Source organism: Oratosquilla oratoria, chromosome 39 (assembly GCF_046742065.1).
Source record: "Oratosquilla oratoria isolate Oo_2021 chromosome 39, ASM4674206v1, whole genome shotgun sequence".
NCBI classification, from domain to species: Eukaryota; Metazoa; Arthropoda; class Malacostraca; order Stomatopoda; family Squillidae; genus Oratosquilla; species Oratosquilla oratoria.
Window position 1 is genome coordinate 15,460,711 of NC_134815.1, and position 17,043 is coordinate 15,477,753.

Genomic DNA, 17,043 nt, shown 5'->3' on the forward strand with positions numbered 1-17,043 from the left:
TCCTACGCAGACGACATAACAATCACATGCACACATCGTAACACAGACAAAGCTGCAGAAATAATCCAGCCTTACCTTGACACACTCAACACATGGTTCATCACAAACAGACTCAAAATAGCTCCAACCAAATCTACAGCAACACTTCTCACCAACTGGACAAAAGAACACAAATACATACCTCATCTCTACATCAACAACACTCTAATACCACACACAAACACACCGAAAATTCTTGGTGTAACATACGATACATCCATGTCTTTCAAACAACACCTCACAAACATAAAAAACAAATGCACACCTAGACTTAACGCACTTAAGTCAATCACAGGAACAACATTTGGACAAAACAAAGAAACTAATATAACAATATACAAACATTGCATACGCTCAGTGATGAATTATGCGAGTCTTGCATGGGCTCCTAATCTCAGTGAGACACACCACAACACCCTTCAAATCATACAAAACAAAGCCCTAAAAACAATTACAGGCTGCACAAATACATCACCTACAGACCATTTACACCATGAAACAAAAGTCCTCAAAGTCAAGGACCACCTCGACATGAGAGGCACACAAACACTTGCCGCAGCCACCACAAACACATCACACCCGCTACACTACATAGCAGAACACCCACACACACCAAGAAACATTAAAACTACACCCAAAGACCTTTATTACGCACAGATACTCTCTTCTCTTCCTCCACAACCACCAAATACCAGCCTCCGGAAACATATTCATAATCATATCACTCACCGCTCCATTAACACACTGAAAGACAACACACTGCTGCATGCCAGACCCCCTGATATCCACCCTTCTGAATCCTCTCTCCCACGAAAGGACAGAGTCCACTTGGCCAGACTGCGATGCGGTCACCACCCAGCACTTCTAAGCTATCAGAAGAGGCTGGACGACCGTGTTGTGAACAGCTGCCCAGGATGTAACACTTCACCCCATACCATACAACACATAATGGAAGACTGCATTATACACAATCATGCACGCAAACAACACAACATACACTCTATAAAGGATTTGTGGGAAAACCCGGTTTCGGCTGTGGCCTTCCTTGGGGAGACGGGACTGCTCGGACAGACAGTCTAGGGAACGACAACAACAACAACTACTCTGCAGCAGTAATGTCATTTCATTCTTCACACATTGCTATTATGTTTGATGAATGGTGATCATATCTAGTGCCACAGGTCATTTAATATAAATTTTATGAATTATGAAAATAAAGAACTACTGAGGAAAAGACACAATTAGGATGAAAAGAATGGGAAAAAAGAGCTGGAGAATAAAAATATATTAATAACATACATAACTCAGAGAGAAAAGCAGAAGAAAGGTTACAATAACTGCCCAGTAACAATGATATTATTCATGTATTGTACAGAACATACATGAGGAGCTAAATGATTATGCTAGATTCTCTTACAATAATACTAACTGGTTCTTTTCAAAGCATATGCAAAACAAATGATAAAATACATTGTTTTTGGAACTTTAGGCTAAATTTTTTAGATAAACAAGTTTAGGAAAATAAAACCAGGAGAAATAATAAGTAAACAAGAATAAGAATAAATATAACAAAAGGGAAAATAAAACAAAAGAAGAGAGAACATGGGTAATTAAGAAGACAGGGTGTTGTCAGGGCTTCCAACATCACTGCTAATTATCTAATTCAAGTTATGTTCAAAGGATTACAAAGGCGGAGCATGCCGACAGGCGACCTTTTGATCCATATCTAGGTCGGATGCGAAAAAAAAATCATGTTAATAATAAAATAATAAATAAAAACTATGATAATGTAAATAACAAATAAAATACATAAATAAATGCATCGGTATAGTTAGATAATAAACAAACAGGTAAATAGTAAATAATAATAAATTGACATATAACTAATAATAAATGAAAATCAGACAGACAAGTGATAACAAAACAAAAACAAATAATATAAAATAAATTATAATCATTACAGCATCTTGCTTAGGTGTTTATCTAAATGATTCTTAAAGCTTCGAACTGAACTACATTACACTACCTGTGCAGGAAGTTTATTCCATTCATTAACTACACGGTTGGCAAAGTTGTTTCTACCTACTTCCAAACTGAATCTATTTCCGGAGAGTTTGAGACCATTGTTTCTTGTCTGATTCTCATTCAATGTAAAAATTTTGTCACTTTTGATGTTGTCAATTCCCTTTAGAATCTTAAAGACCTGTATCAAGTCACCTCTGAGTCTATGCTTTTTTAGGGAAAACAGATTCATATGTTTAAGTCAATTTTCGTATGATTTATTTTTGATATTTGGAATCAGTTTTGTGGCACACCGTTGTACTTTTTCCAGTCTGTCAATGTCTTTAATGAGATTCGGTGACGATACAGAAACAGCATATTCCAAATGTGGATGAACTAACGATTTATATAGCTTGTTAATGAGTGATGGACTTTTGAAATCAAAAGATCGCGCAATCAGTCCTAGAATCTTATTTGCTTTCTCAGAGGCTGAAATACACTGCTTGGATGATTTGAGGTCGTTACTGATAATTACGCCGAGATCTTTTTCACTATCCACTTTTGTTAACCAATTTCCAAATAACTTGTAATCGTACTTACTGTTATTTTTACCTATGTGCATTACCTTGCATTTACTTGTGTCAAATTTCATTAGCCACTTTTCAGACCATTGCTGTAATTGATCTAAATCTTCTTGAATATCTAATTGGTTTGAGTGATCATTTGCCATTCCGCACAGTTTTGTATCATCAGCAAATTTGGAAACAGTAGATTTTAGTCCATGGTCTATATCATTTATATATACTATGAATAGAAGTGGCCCAAGAACGGAACCCTGAGGAACTCCACTTGCAACACTTTTCCATCCAGAAGTTTGTCCATTTAAAACAACTCTCTGTTTTCGACCATTCAACCAATTACTAGTCCAACCTAATAGGCTACCACTTATTCCATGCAAAGCTAATTTAGTAAGTAGTCTGAAACCATGCTGGCTATCATTTATCAAACGGTTACTTTCTAAATGATGTTCAATAGCATCTCTGATGATAGTTTCCATTATTTTTCCTACGATTGAAGTCAAACTTATAGGCCTATAGTTATTTGGTTTCTTTTTGTCACCTTTTTTGAATATGGGAGTAACGTTAGCTAGCTTCCATTCTCTTGGGACATCTCCGGATATGACGGATTTCTTGAAAATAATTTCTAATGGAACAACAATCTCATTTTTCATTTCCTTTAAGATTCTTGGATGCCAACCGTCAGGCCCTGGTGTTTTATTAACTTTGAGTTTGTCTATGCACCTTTTAATTTTTTCTTTTGTTATATTTACCGTAGTGAGTAAGTTTACCCTAGACTTTTCACAGGTTTCAGTTTGGAATTCACCTTGAGGTGTTTCGTTTACGAATACCGAGCTAAAATAATTGTTTAAGATATTACACATTCCTTCATTTGAATATTCAAGTTGACCGTCAGCAGATAATAGTGGACCAATGTGATTCCTAACAACCTTTTTATCTCTAATGTAACTATAGAATTCTTTGGGATTCTCTTTGGATTTATTAGCGATGTTCATTTCGTATTGTCGTTTTTTTTTTTTTTTAGTCTTTTTTAAATCTCTCTGTATTGATACATAACTTTCATAGTCATTAGATGCACCCAAGCACTTATATTTCTTATAAGCCTGTCTCTTTTTAACAATACTTTTTTCAGTTTCTTTGTCGAGCCACTTTGGGCGAGCCTGATTTGGGGGACGTCTATCCTTAAAAGGAATGTAAGTTTGAATCATGTTAGTGAGCGTATTTTGAAATATTTCCCACATCTGATCTACAGGTCTTTCGTTTAATTTTGCCTCCCAATCTGTAAGCTGAAGCTCCTGACGTAGTTCTATAAACTGAGCTTTACTGAAATCGGGTATTTTAGAAACACAAGTATCTATTCTAAAAGTGTTTAGGAGTTTGAATCTAACTAGGTTGTGATCGCTATTTGCAACAGATTCACCGACTTCTACATCAGTTACCATGCTTTCGCGGCTAGTGATCAAAAGATCGATTAAGTTTCCATATCTTGTGGGCTCTTTTACATGCTGAATTAAGTAATTGTCACCAAGAAAATCAAACAAGCGACTACCTATATGGCCATGTTCAAGGGCCACGTTCTTGTACCAGCAGACACAAATGGTTTAACTTTCTAAATTTTTAAACAGCAGAATTTTTTTTCTGAATTCAGAGAAACAATATATGAAACAGCAATTTTCTTTTATTAGACCTATACTATATGTTCATTATTATAACAGTTTAGTAGCTGGCTCATTATGGGCATGCAATATAGGAATTGATGCAAAAGACACTTGTCATTTGCTGGAATGGATTGGTATGTTCTTAGCAGTGTGTAAACAATCTAAAATAATGTATCTAACTTGTTATGTAAAGAATAATTAGCTTTATCTAATAGTACTAAAACACCATAAGATGAAAAAAGAGTGATTGATTTTGCAGTTTATGGTGCTACAACATTTAGGTCATATGGCAACTTTTACAATCTTTCTAAGCATCCATTCCCAAATGTCTATTTCTCATTACACTTTTTAATCCCCCAAGGCATTTACTTGCTTCTCTCAATCTACAATCTACTTCCACCTCCACCTCCACTCCTCTCTTTCCCTCAAATCTTTGTCATATTCTTCTTCCATTTTACATCCGCTCTCCTTTTTGCCTCCTTTATCTTGTTTTGTTTCTCTTCTTTTTTCTTTGCACCTCTCATGTTTCGCTTGTCCTATTTTGCAACCACCTTATGAATGTTCATTTCTTTTCTTCTACAACCTTCTTTGTTTCATTATCCCACCACTCACTACCTTTCCTTCTATTCCCTCCATCTTCCTTGTTCCACACATCATCTTTGCACACTTTGTGACTCCCTCCTTGAAACACCCCCATTCCTCCTTTCTTCAAGGTTAATGTGTATGAAGGTGAAACTGGGAAGGGAGATGTGGGTCTTTGTAAGTGCATAAGGGCCTGGTAGTTAGAAGAGTGTATGTAATGGAATGTAGGGCACTAATGCAATACAAGCACCCTGAACTTAATGATTACTCTAAATAGGTATGTTACTTTTTAAATAATAACACTCCTCAAAAATTTGTCAGTAAGTTCACAAAAGTAAAGCTGAACTATTAAGTAAATTATTTAAACATGTCTGTGCAGGTATATTAGCATGCTAATACAACCATTTTGATGTATAATTTCTATATGTCTGGGGTATTGGCTGCATGTTATTGTGGCAAAGTAGCATGCAGTTGATACTTTAGGGTCTATATGGGGCGCCCCTACGGACCAGAGCCACATATAATTTTGTCTGTGATAAAGGAAAACTCTGTTCATAGAGAAATTATGACACTTTTACACTATGACTGTCCCTCCGTTATGCTGTCCCCCAACCCTTTGTTACTGTCCTGTACTATTTCTCTGAATATTCATTTCCTTTTTTTGCCTACCCTGTGGTGGGGGAAGAGAATGCTACCACCAAGTCTTTCCATTTGAGTCATAAGAGGCAACAAAAAATGGGATTAGGAGTCCTGCTGCCTGTAGCCCCAAAGGGGTCATTCCTAAAAAAAAGTAAAGGCATAAGAGGGTCTGGGAGTTTTCCAATTAGTACCCTAAAGTTTGGGTCTTTTAATGTGCATGGATGTGGTACAGATGAGAGTTAAAGGGAAGAGATAGGCAGTCTGTAAGAAGAAAGATAGATGTGCTAGCTTTGAGTGAAACTAAAATGAAAGGGAAGGGCAACTGTGAGTTTGGGAGTGTAGCTGGGAGGTACTCAGGAGTGAAGAGGGGACAAGGAAGAGAAGGGGTGGCTATACTAGTAAGTGAAGAGATACAAAAGCGGGTAGTGGAGTGGAAGGAGGTGTCATCAAGGTTGATGTGGATGAAAGTGAAGCTGGGAAGGGAGATGTGGGTTTTTGTAAGTGCGTATGGGCCTGGTAGTTAGAAAAGTGTAGAGGAAAGGGAGACTTTTTGGGTAGATATAAATTAGTGCATAGAGGGATTAGGGAGAAATGTCAAGGTAGTTGTATTGGGAGACCTTAATGCTAGGGTAGGAAACAAACCAATAGATGGAGTGATTGGTAAGTATGGAGTTCCAGGTAAAAATCATAGTGGAAAATTGATGGTGGAGATGTGTCTTGAGAGTTGATGATAGCAAATACAGTGTTTAGGAAGAAAGTCAAGCATAAATACACATGGGAGAGGGTGGTGAATGGAAGGGTGGCAGATAGAGCATTAATGGACTATATAGTGGTGACCAGGAGTATGGTAGGAAGAGTTAAGGATGTACATGTTCTAAGGGGAGAGAGTGGGGGAATGTCAGATCATTTCCTGGTGGAAGATAAATTGAGAGTGGAGAATAGGTGGAGAAAGAGCAAAAGGGCAGAAGGTAGGGAGGTACTTAGAGTGAACTGCTTAAATGAGGGAAAAAAAGGAGAATGAGTATAAGAAGAAGTTGAGAGTGGGAGAGAGTAAAGGATAGAGTAGAACTAAGAGTGGAGGAGGAATGGGGATGGTTCAAGGAGGGAGTCATAAGGTGTGCAAAGATGGTGTATGGAACAAGGAGGGCGGGAGGAAATAGAAGGAAGGGTAGTGAGTGGTGGGATGAGGAAGCAAAGAAGGGTGTAGAAGAGAAGAGGCAGGCATTCATAGATTGGCTACAAATTAAGATGAGGGAATCGTATGAGAGGTATAAAGTAAAGAGAAGGGAAGTTAAGCATAAGATAAAGGAAGCAAAGAGGAGAGCAGATGTGATATGGGGTATGAGTATGACAGAACATTTTAAAAGTAATAAAAAAAAAATTGGAAAGAAATTAAAAGAGGAAGAGGAGGTGAATCAAATAGAGAAGAAAAGGTACAAGGTGCAGATGGTGAGATGATAATGGAAGAGAAGGCAGTGAGAGGAAGGTGGGCAGAGTATTTTAGGGAGTTACTTAATGTGAAGGAGGATAGGGAGGGAAAGGTAGTTGCAGTGGGAAGTGCCAAGAAAATGAGAGTGGTGAGTGAGGAAAATGGAGGAGAAATAGGGAAAGATGAAGTGAAAGCAGCTGTTAAGATAATGAGACCAGGTAAGGATGGATGCCATGCAGAATGTCTGAAGAAAGGAGGTACAGTTATGGTGGACTGGCTGGTGAGGTTATTTAATGTTTGTTTAAGAAAGAAAAGGAAAGGGGGACAAGTGTGAGTGTAATAGTTTCAGAGTGACCAGCTTGTTGAGTGTAGTTGGGTAGGCTTATGGGAGGGTCTTGAGAGGATTAGGAGAGGAACAGAGGGAGTAATTGGTAAGGAACAGTGTGGTTTTAGGACAGGTAGGGGGTTGTGTAGATCAAATTTTTGTGGTAAGACAGAAATATGTGAGCTATAGGAAAAGGTAAGGATGTTTTTTGGGCTTTTATGGATCTGGAAAAGGCTTATGATAGGGTAGACAGGAAGGCACTGTGGGAGGTACTGCAGATATATGGGATAGGAGGAAAGCTGTTAAGAGCAGTCAAGAGTTTTTATGAGAGCAGTAGAGCTTGTGTTAGGATTAGAAATGGAGAAAGTGAATGGTTTGAGGTAAAGGTGGGACTTCATCAGGGATGTGTTATTTCACCCTGGCTGTTCAATCTATACATGGATGGGGTGGTGCAAGAGGTGAATGCAAGGGTAGTGGGTCAGAGGTTGGAGATGGTTAAAGAAAATGGAGAAAAGTGGGAAATAAGCCAGTTGTTGTTTGTTGATGACACCGCACTTATAGCAGGATCAGAGGAGGGATTGAGGAAGTTAATGACAGAGTTTGATAAGGTGTGTGAAAGAAGGAAGCTGAAGATAAATGTGGGCAAAAGTAAGGTGATGAGATGTACAAGGGGAGAGAGTGACAGCAGGCTGGAAGTGAGCATTAAGGGTGAAAGACTGGAGGAAGTGGATAGTTTTAGATACTTGGGTGCAAATGTGGCAGGAAAGGGAGGAGTGGGGGTGGAGGTAGAATGTAGATTGAGAGAAGCGAGTAAATGCCTTGGTGGATTAAAAAGTGTAATGAGAAATAGACACATGGGAATGGATGCTAAGAGGAGGTTATATGAAGGAGTGATTGTGCCAACAGCAATGTATGGGGCAGAAACATGGAACATAAGATAGGAAGAGAGGAGTTTGAATGTGTTTGAGATGAAATGTCTGAGAAGTATGATAGGGGTTACAAGGCTAGATAGAGTAAGAAATGAGGAGGTGAGAAGGAGAACAGGGGTGGAAAGGGAGCTGGGAGATAGGGTTGATGAAAGAGTATTAGGATGGTTTGGACACATGGAAAGAATGAGTGAAGAAAGATTAGTAAAAGAGGTGTGGAAAGCAGAGGTGGAAGGAGCGAATATGAGGGGGCGTCCTAGGATGAGATGGATGGATGGGGTGAAAGGGGCTTTACAAAAGAGAGTAATGTCTGTTGAGGAAGGATGGGAGAGGGCAGAAGATAGGGGTGAATGGAGAAGGGTTGTGTATGGATGAGGCTGTGATGCATGAGGGGGAGTGGGTGGGGGATGGTGGTGAGGAAGTATGTATGAGAAAAAATTTGACGCAGCCCAAAGGGATTTTTCTCCGTCTTCTTTTCTGCATGAGGGGACGGAGAGGGGGGGGGGCAGGTCGCTGAATTTATGAAGTGGCCTTGCTGTGGATGTGCTGTGTCTTGCAACACTGCTTCTGACCCAGGGCAGTGGACAGGATGCAGGGATGACCTGTCATCCAGGAGGTGCCAAGATAAAAGGGAGGGAGGGAGGAGGGTGGAGGGGAGTATAATATGTAGGGAATGGGATGGGTGGGAGTGGTTTCTATGCCTTTTTCTTTTTGGCTACCCCCCTGTGAAAGGGGGAAAAGGCTTTTGGTGTATGTATGTATGTATGTCAATAAATCTTTTGAATTTTAATTTGATTTGAGTTAGAAGAGTGTAGAGGAAAGGGAGGCTTTTTGGACAGATTTAACCCCTTCCATACGGTGCCGCACACGTAGGCGTCATGGACTTAGATCTCAGTGGCAGCAGCCAATGCCAGCCGTACGACGTGTCGTAATAATACTCGCATCATAAAATATAGTCACCGCTTATATCGACCGTTCTCTCTTCACCCGTGAATTTTGATAACCATAGAAAATGCGATTACAAAAGAATTAGAAAGAATGTCATTATGGAGGGGCGACTACAATAAATATAATCAAGACGCCGATATGGCAGCCTCGCGAATACACTCGCTCCCCATGACGCCTACGTGTGCGGCACCGTATGGAAGGGGTTAAATGAGTAAATGAGTGTGTTGAGAGTTTTTGGAGGAATGTCAATGTAATGGTATTGGGAAATCTCAATGCTAGAGTTGGGGATAAACCAATTAATTACATAACTTACCTAATAATAACAAAGTGATCCTCTTGGGTGATTTCAACTCTAGAGTTGGCTCAAACTATGAAGTATGGTGGGGAGTCATAGGCTGACATGGTATTGAAAAGGAAAATTCCAATGGTATCTGCCTACTAAACTTCTGTTCCACCCACAAACTCACAATAACCAGCACTACTCTTCAGCTTCTAAACAAGTATAAAACATCTTAGATGCACCCACACTCCAAGCATTGGCACATTTTAGATTTTATCATAACCTGCAAGTCTGATCTCAGAGACTTTAGGATTACAAAAGCTCTCTGAGGTGCCAAATGCTGGATGGATCATAGGCTAATTCAATCTGTTGTGTCATTCACAATTAAGCCTCCAATACAGAAGTAAGCCAAGAGGAAACAATAAGATATGTCATCATTCCATGATCAGAACAAACGGAATTCGCTCTGTGAATCACTCTACCACAGCATTTCACAGTTCCCTGAGCCAGTCAGCTTCAACCCAACATCAGACCAGATCAAGTCAGACTGGAAAGCATTTTCAGAGTCCATCTACTTCATCTTAGTTGATACCCTTAGCTTCTCAACCCACAAGCACCAGGACTGGTTTGATCAGAATAGAGAGGACATTCTAGAGCAGTGGTTCCCAACCTATTTTCTGTCATTTCCCCCTGCACCCAATTCAACCATCCAGATTTCCCCCTTCATGTGTATGAGAGAAAGAACAGTTAAAACACACTGAGATTATTTACTAGTTTATTTTTCAAATGCACTAACACAGTTAACATTAAATTGTATTGAATAAGAACACTAACACTAACACAGCATTTTAGTGTGACTTCTGGCATTGTTTGCCTATCACGAGTCCTTCAATGTCTGGGGGAGTTATAGAGAGCGTACATCGAAGATCCGCCTCCACTTCCAACTTGTTGCGTGCCTTTGTTTTGAGGTGTACCAGTGCCGAAAATCCTGTCTCACACAGGTAGGTGGAAGAAAATTGGACCAATATCCGCAGAGCATTGGTCGCAAGAAGCGGGTAGGTTCCTCGGACTTGGGTCCAAAACTCTTCCAGTTCCATATTCTGGAAGGCATCCTTCGCTGCAGAGTCGTTTTTCAAGTCCAGGAACTCTTCCTGCCACGCGTCTGGCACATCATCAACGTTCCTCTGAAATGGGTCTCTGATAAGCATGTTCTCGTTGCTCTCGTTTTTGATCCCCGGGAAGTAATACTTGAATTCTTCCTCCAAGCCTTCGAGGTGTTGTTTGATATCCTCGGCTATTGGATCAGGCAGACCATCCTCCATACCAGTCAAGATACTCCACCCACCATTACCACTTACCAGTGTTACCAATTTCCGGACTTTTCTATTTCCGGACCTGTCTCGGTCTCTATTTGTACGGAAATTCGAGGTTTGAGTGTATTTTCTAATTATTTTCTAATAATTTCCGGAATTTTAATCCCAGACTAGAATTTCCCCCCTGAAACATCCAAATTTCCCCCCTGGGGGAAATTTCCCCCTGGTTGAGAACCACTGTTCTAGAGCTTCTGAGGAAGAAAAACAATCCCCATCTGGCTGCCATAAACAATCCATCCTCTTCCTCTCTCAGGAAACTTTCCAATTGCTTAGACAAGAAGTGCAAAGGGCCTCCAAAAAATTAAAATTGACTGGTGGTGCAATATAGCAGCAGAAATACAACATTATGCAGAATTAAATGACCAGTAGAACTTCTACAATGCCATCAAAATTGCATACTGCCCAACTCAAAACACCACTGCTCCCATGATATCTCCTGATGGAATGATCCTCATTTAAGACAGCCAAGGCATCCTAGGCTGTTGGGTTGAATAGCTCAGCACCCTTCTCAACCAGAGTAATCCAATAGATCCAGGATTTGCCTACTGTCTCCCTAATCTACCACTACTTCACAATCTGGACCTTACACTGTCCTTCTCAGAAGTTTATAAGGCTTGCAAGAATCTGAAGCACCTGGACCCGATGGCATTCTAAGCGAACTTTTCAAGTATGGAGGCTATACTGTGATGCACTGTTTTCACTCCTTGATTCAAGTTTTCTGGGATGCTGGCTACATCCCTCAGTCCTTGAAGGATCCCTTGATAGTAATGATATACATTCTATCTGCTACTTGCAACTTGGAAAATGAAACACAAACCAGGATCAGATTGGCATCTGCAAGCTTTGGAAAACTATTCAACTGAGTCTTTCTCAACAGCGACCTAACAGTTGGAACCAAAGTTAAGGTTTACCAGGCAAGCTGCTTATCAATGTTGCTATATGGTAGTGAAACCTGGACTTTATATAAAGCCCAGACCACAAGATCAGAAGCTTTTCATATTCATAATCTGCAAACCATTCTTAACATTACTTGGCATGATGTTATCCCTCTTACAAAATGCTTCCACCATCAACATTGAGTCCATGATGATGTGCTGCCAGCTTCGAAGGATCAGTCACTTGATCAGAATGCCTGAATGTCATTTATCACACCATATACTACATGACAAACTGAGGGCCAGCAACCCAGTCAATTGGGGCTCCCAAAAAGCTATTTAAAGATCAGACCACGACTACCCTCAAAATATGTAACATCTCTGTTGATCAGCTTAAAGACTTGGCTACTAATCACCTGACTTGGCAATGAACTGCCCATCAAGCTGTTAAACTTCTGAGGATGCTCAGACTTCTACAAGGATTGAACAATATAATGACAGAGATGAGCGTATGTCATGTGGTCCTGTTAATCCCACACAAGGCATCCCCTGTCCCACATGTGGAAGGATCTGTGCCTCTGAGTTTGGCTTTAGAAGTCACCAAAGAAGTTATCGACAAAGAAAGTAGACTATAACCAAAGTCAAACCAAACTTCACTGTCACTATTAGTCATCTTGAGGGTAAGGACATCATCTTCATCTACAAAGAACTTTCAAAAGAAGCTATATACATATATAAATGTACAAATTTATGTATGAGTACATTTATATGTATATACATATATCTAAGGACCAGTGACACATATCTGCTGGTGATCCTCTGACAAGATGGATGACACAAACAATAATTTCCCTGTTCTTCATTTTCAAAATGTGTCAACTTCCCTCACCTCCACCTGGAGGTGCAGTCCACACTCAGTCTCTGGACAAGGCACAAGATTTCTCTTCCTATACTGTATTTCTTCTATCTTTTCACATGCAGAGAACTGACAACTAGTAACTACTCCCCTCCTCTTACTACTTTCAGCTGGTGACATATAAAGGTCCCATACTGACATAACAAAGAAAACAGTCCATTATTTTTTTCTCATAGAGATATACGGGAGGGCCCTAGTATTGTTGACAGCCACTGGGGCTATGGGTTTCTTGTCAGTTAAACTCTAGGCAATAATTATTATTATACATAAACAAATCATGGATTTACCTGAGCTGGTGCAGGTGATGTTAAAGATTTCCTCTTCCAGGTGGTGTTTGTGCTCAGTGGATCTGCAGATGCAGTTGGTGACAAACGCTTGTTATTATTATTGTTGTTATTAATGTTGTTGTTGTTGATTGTGTCCTTACTGTGCTCTTCAACAATGTAAATGACATTGTTACTGCTACTGTGATCTTCTTTGTTTTCCTCCTTTTTTAGGTTCTCAGAAGAAATGTCATCAACTTTCACATCGTTTTTCTTCAACTCTGAACACTGTTGATCTCTCAGCTTTCTACATACAATGGTTTTCTTCTTTGACATTTTTGCCCACCTGCAAACCATGTCCAAATAAGTACAATTAGGTAAATACAATAGCAGCAATACCTAGGAAACATTTGCACAGTACATATTTCTGTCACTGCCAGTCACCAAAACCTTAAAAATCAAGCTACAACTTTTTAGGCTATGTGATGATAAAGAGCGTGATTGTATCATCTTTTCATCAGATGGATTTTCATAGATCAAAGAGTCATGACTGTAGTCATAATTGACAATGAAATTGTTACTCCTAAAATAGTTATCACCTATATTACTATATTATTTTATATCTAAAATGTATTCACAGAAATTGTATATACTGACCTATTAGCTGCTCTACTACTTTTTGTTTCTTTGAGGGTTCCCTTTGCTCGAAGTCTCTGCTTTTCCACTGTTGTGCATTTCGCAGCATCATCTACTGTTTTTTGTGATATTTCCTTTTTCTTCCTTTCTTTATCCTGTCTTCTCCTCTGCCCCGTGCTTCGTGATTTTAATCGGGGCATAATGTGCCTCTTATCTTTTAAAGTGCTGTAATCATGAAAGTAAAAGACAAAAATTCATGGTAAAAACAATGATTATTATAAAAAATACTATTTACTGTACAAGTGCTCAGTATGAGGCTTCTAGAATAGAAAAGGGTAAATGCCACACCTTGGTACATATGGTTCTCACAGTGTATTATGTTAAGTGGCAAAATGGCTCACACATGATGACAGCTTTTTCCCCGTTCTATCCTAGATGCCTCATATGAGTATCTCTAAATATGTATTTCCAACAAAAATTCAGGACTACACTTAAAGTACTTGATTCAGTTTAATGTTGCAAACTCCCCTCTATCTGGAGGCTAGGGTAGTGCCCTTTACAGAAAACTTTGCAGCGTAGAATATAATGAACCATGCCCAATTATCATAGTCTTAAAATACTTACAGAGTGTATAGCTATGCCAAAACCACTGTCACTAAAACTTTTAAAATCATCCTGTACTTTTTCATCCTATAAAAATCACCAATAATGATTTTAGAAATGACTATAAAGTTCTGGACATTCATTTATAAATTCTAAAAAATAATTCAATAAATAAGATACAATAAAATACATACATACATACACGGGGGGGGTAGCCAAAAAGAAAAAGGCATAGAAATCACTCCCACCCATTTCAATAAAATAAATAACCAAATAAGAAATCCATAGGACTATCTTATCTGCAATCGCAAAAATATACATAGCTGCCTCAAAATTGCAACTTTTTTTTTTATCAATATGCTAACATCCAGAAAATTTAATAAAAATCAGATTGCAACTTTTTTCGAATACTGAAGAACACAGATCTCTTTCAACTTTCGATTACTTTTCCTCTACATTTTTCCATAACAAGAGCTGCCAACCTGTACAACTGACCCCCATTATTCATGGGATTTAGGTACCAAACCCCTCCTACAAAAAATAAATAAATAAATAAATAAAAATAAAAATAAATAAATAAATTGAATGAAGGGGGATGCTAGGAATCCACTTGAAAATCAAAGGGGCACCAACTTGGAAAAGTTTGGGAACCACTGCATTAAACAATTGATCTTGAAAAATTTACTGTGGAGCAATTGATAGTTCAAGAAATTGTTTTTTGAGCAATTGATTTTGATCAATTTATTTAAAGAAATTTACTTAAATTCAGACTGCATGCAGCCTGATGATGATTTTGGTGACATTATATAAACTGTAATGCCTTTTGTAATCTTTATTCAAGTTAATCAAAATTATTTAATAGTTTATGTATTACTCTATAATTAAACTGCAACAATATTTCTAGCCTTTATTTTTCCCAATGATTGTGATTATATATTCATATATTTTTTACTGTCAAAACCAAAATCTGAAAAATTGAATAAATAAATAAATAAACACTACTGTCCTCAAGGATTTCAGATAAGGATGGGTTTTGCTCAAATGCACACTTCTATATATATATGGTTGCATTATTTGAACTATTTTCTTTAAAATGTGTGATTTCCATGTAATATGATCAAAGAGAACTTACATTTTTATCCTCTGCAATTTTACTGACCCCAGCTACGATTCGTCCAGCCCGCCGTCTATGATCACTGGTGGTATGGATCAAACTACACTCTTTTAAGTTTCTTACTGTTATGTTATTAGTGTAATAGACTGCATATAGTTGAATTATTTAAACTCTTTTCTTTAAAATGTGTGACTTTCATGTAATTTAACACAACAGTAAGAAACTTAAGAGTGTAGTTTGATCCATACCACCAGTGATAATAGACGGCGGGCTGGACGAATCGTAGCTGTGTTCGGTAATTTTGCAGAGGATAAAAACGTAACTTCTCTTTGATCATATTACATGGAAATCACACATTTTAAAGAAAATAGTTCAAATAATGCAATCATATATATATAGAAGTATGCATTTGAGCAAAACCCGTCCTTGTTTGGGTTTTGTTGTTTTGTTCGGCTTTTCTCGGTTTTGTTCGGCAATTAGTGAGACCGTTAGATGATGTATGTATTGTACATTCATATTTGTCCCCTTTTTCTTTATAAAGCAGAACTATTCTAGCACTGGTACATTCACCTCCCATAGACACACATTAAACTTTTGAATATAACAATGCCTATGGTTATGTATGTGTCATGAGCCATAATTGGGTTATATGAGAATGCTGGTATTGGCTTCCTGATTATATCTATTTTGTTGTACCTGAGTGACCCCTGTATTCTGTGAACAGACTTGATCACATTTTCTGTGATGTTATATTTATTCAGGGTGAAAGAGAATGATTGTAATAGCAATAACTTCATATCTTTAATGAACCCCATCTCCAGTGGAGAATCTGGGAGGAGGGGGGTGGACCGGTGGATTTTGCTATGGAGTCAAATATCTCAGAATTAATTGCCATTGGCCACTCAAATTACACTGGAGTAGAGGTATCTCACACTCAGGATATTGTTCAACTGAATGGTTTGTCGGTGTGAGATATCTATGATGTAGTATGTTGAACCTGTAAATGTCAGACCCATCCTCTCATAATTCATTTGAAACTTTTACAGAAGTCAAACCCTTAAACTTACTACTTGGTAACATTAAACTTTTAGATCCTTCATTATCTATAGACTTAATCATTTAAAATTGTTGGTTATACGTAACATAATAATAAATGAAAAGCACCAATACCTATGCCATTCTCTTCAAAATGAGAACTATACGCCAAATGACTGAAAACTACGCCTAACATAATCAAGGCCTAAATTTGGGTGCATTGTTTTGATTGACGCCTAATTTCCTAATGAATTCAGTGTTAGACGCCACCTCAGTTTGTTCGATGGATCACTATCTGTTATCTACTTAGTTTATTACAGTGTGGAATATGATTATTCGCCTCCTAAATCATACGCTATGATCTGCAAAAACCTTGGTAGCAAATCTACGGCGTGAAAATGAGAAATAACCATTTACCTTGTTCAACCACCCTATTGACTTTGTTTTGTAAACATAATTTTTGGTGAACCTGGTTGTGCTCGTGGCGTAGATTGATATACTCGAGCTCCAGTAATTTTATTTTACTTCACTGTTATACCAAAATTATTGACGAAAATACAATGAAGTACACCATAATATTCAACCAATAAACTGCGGTGTGCAGTAGTTATCTATCAGTATTCTTTTATAGTATAACGAAATGTCTTGAATTGTAATCCTGATGATTTTATTAAACATCTAAACATATAAATGGTGAATTACGTCAAAACTCTCAGGTCCAGTGCGACCAAACTAAACACTCAACGTTTTCACCCAATGTAATAGGACCTGTGGTACATGTGGAAGCCACAGTATCAGGAAATGGACAAAATATAAATAGTTG

The 17,043-nt window shown here is 38.3% G+C and overlaps 1 protein-coding gene across 2 annotated transcripts in view; it reads right to left on the minus strand.

The window, feature by feature from the left end:
- The window catches only part of LOC143020300 (uncharacterized), a 22,164-nt gene extending 5,474 nt beyond the window's left edge, over positions 1-16,690 (minus strand). Inside the window, exons 1-3 of one of the 2 annotated variants that reach the window (XM_076176562.1) lie at positions 16,638-16,690; positions 13,490-13,693; positions 12,857-13,178 (exon numbers count right to left, since the gene is read on the minus strand). In XM_076176562.1, coding sequence (XP_076032677.1) covers positions 12,857-13,178; positions 13,490-13,668 — 501 coding nt within the window. In that variant the 5' untranslated portion in view covers positions 13,669-13,693; positions 16,638-16,690. Of the gene's footprint in view, positions 1-12,856; positions 13,179-13,489; positions 13,694-16,355; positions 16,568-16,637 lie in introns of those variants that run through there. The other variant, XM_076176563.1, reaches the window with a different exon arrangement.
- Between the last annotated feature and the right edge of the window lie 353 nt (positions 16,691-17,043).